Here is an 817-nt window from a genome sequence, read left to right as displayed (position 1 = left end):
TGTATAAGAGACAGACATATTCTTGTAGCACACCTCAAGAGCTTTCCAAAACACATAGATAAAATGGGGGTTCCATTTAAAAAATTCAAAGTGACTTTGTTCTGACCTTGACGCCTCTCAGGGTCAAACCAATGTTATCATCTTATGTCCCCCTCGGAATCCCAAGACTTTTACCTGAAACATTTTTTTCCTTAAAATACACTGTTCAAGAAATATTTGAGGTAATCGATTAAAATAGGACACCCTGTATACGAATATAATTTGTATAAATAGTAAAATAAATACTTATTTAGTTCCAATAGAAACATTATATTAGAATAAAAAATCCTTTCTTTACTTTTACTTCATCTGGATTGTATATTCCAATTATTAACTTGCTGCCTATCCAAACTTGACAAAGGGATGAATAATCTTCCATGAACTTTAATACAAGATCCATAAAATCTAAAAATTTTCGTATATCGTAGAGATGATTTCTATATAAGATTATTTACTTGTTTGTTAATATTACAAAAATAAAGGTTACGTATATTTTAACTATGACGTATGTAAAGTCATCAACTAAAAGGTTGCAGCACATTTTATTTTGATGAGTTTTGGAATGCAATTTTGCCTGGGGAGCAGTTGAACGTAATTGATTCGATCCATTGGTAGGAATCAATCGCTCGGTAAACAGACTGTGTTGCAAAAATGATAAAAAAAAGTATTGCAATCTTTTAGTTGATAACTATACACTATTCACATATTTAAACTTTTTAAACATATTTATGTATTGTGTACGCAAGTTTACATTAAGTCAAAAAGCAAATATGCAAAA

At 29.7% G+C, this 817-nt stretch overlaps 2 protein-coding genes across 2 annotated transcripts in view; both read right to left on the bottom strand.

The window, feature by feature from the left end:
* Positions 1-817, bottom strand: part of LOC105452911 (cytochrome P450 4c21-like) — a 24555-nt gene that overhangs the window by 15604 nt on the left and 8134 nt on the right. The window lies entirely within an intron of this gene.
* LOC105452910 (cytochrome P450 4C1-like) overlaps positions 1-817 on the bottom strand; it is a 12637-nt gene that overhangs the window by 10728 nt on the left and 1092 nt on the right. The window contains exon 2 of the mRNA XM_011694462.1: positions 338-444. Coding sequence (XP_011692764.1) covers positions 338-444 — 107 coding nt within the window. The remainder of the gene's footprint in view (positions 1-337; positions 445-817) is intronic.

This window comes from Wasmannia auropunctata, unplaced genomic scaffold, assembly GCF_000956235.1.
Source record: "Wasmannia auropunctata unplaced genomic scaffold, wasmannia.A_1.0 LD336025.1, whole genome shotgun sequence".
NCBI lineage: Eukaryota > Metazoa > Arthropoda > Insecta > Hymenoptera > Formicidae > Wasmannia > Wasmannia auropunctata.
The sequence above is the reverse complement of the archived record's forward strand: the minus strand, read 5'-3'. Positions and strand labels throughout refer to the sequence as shown.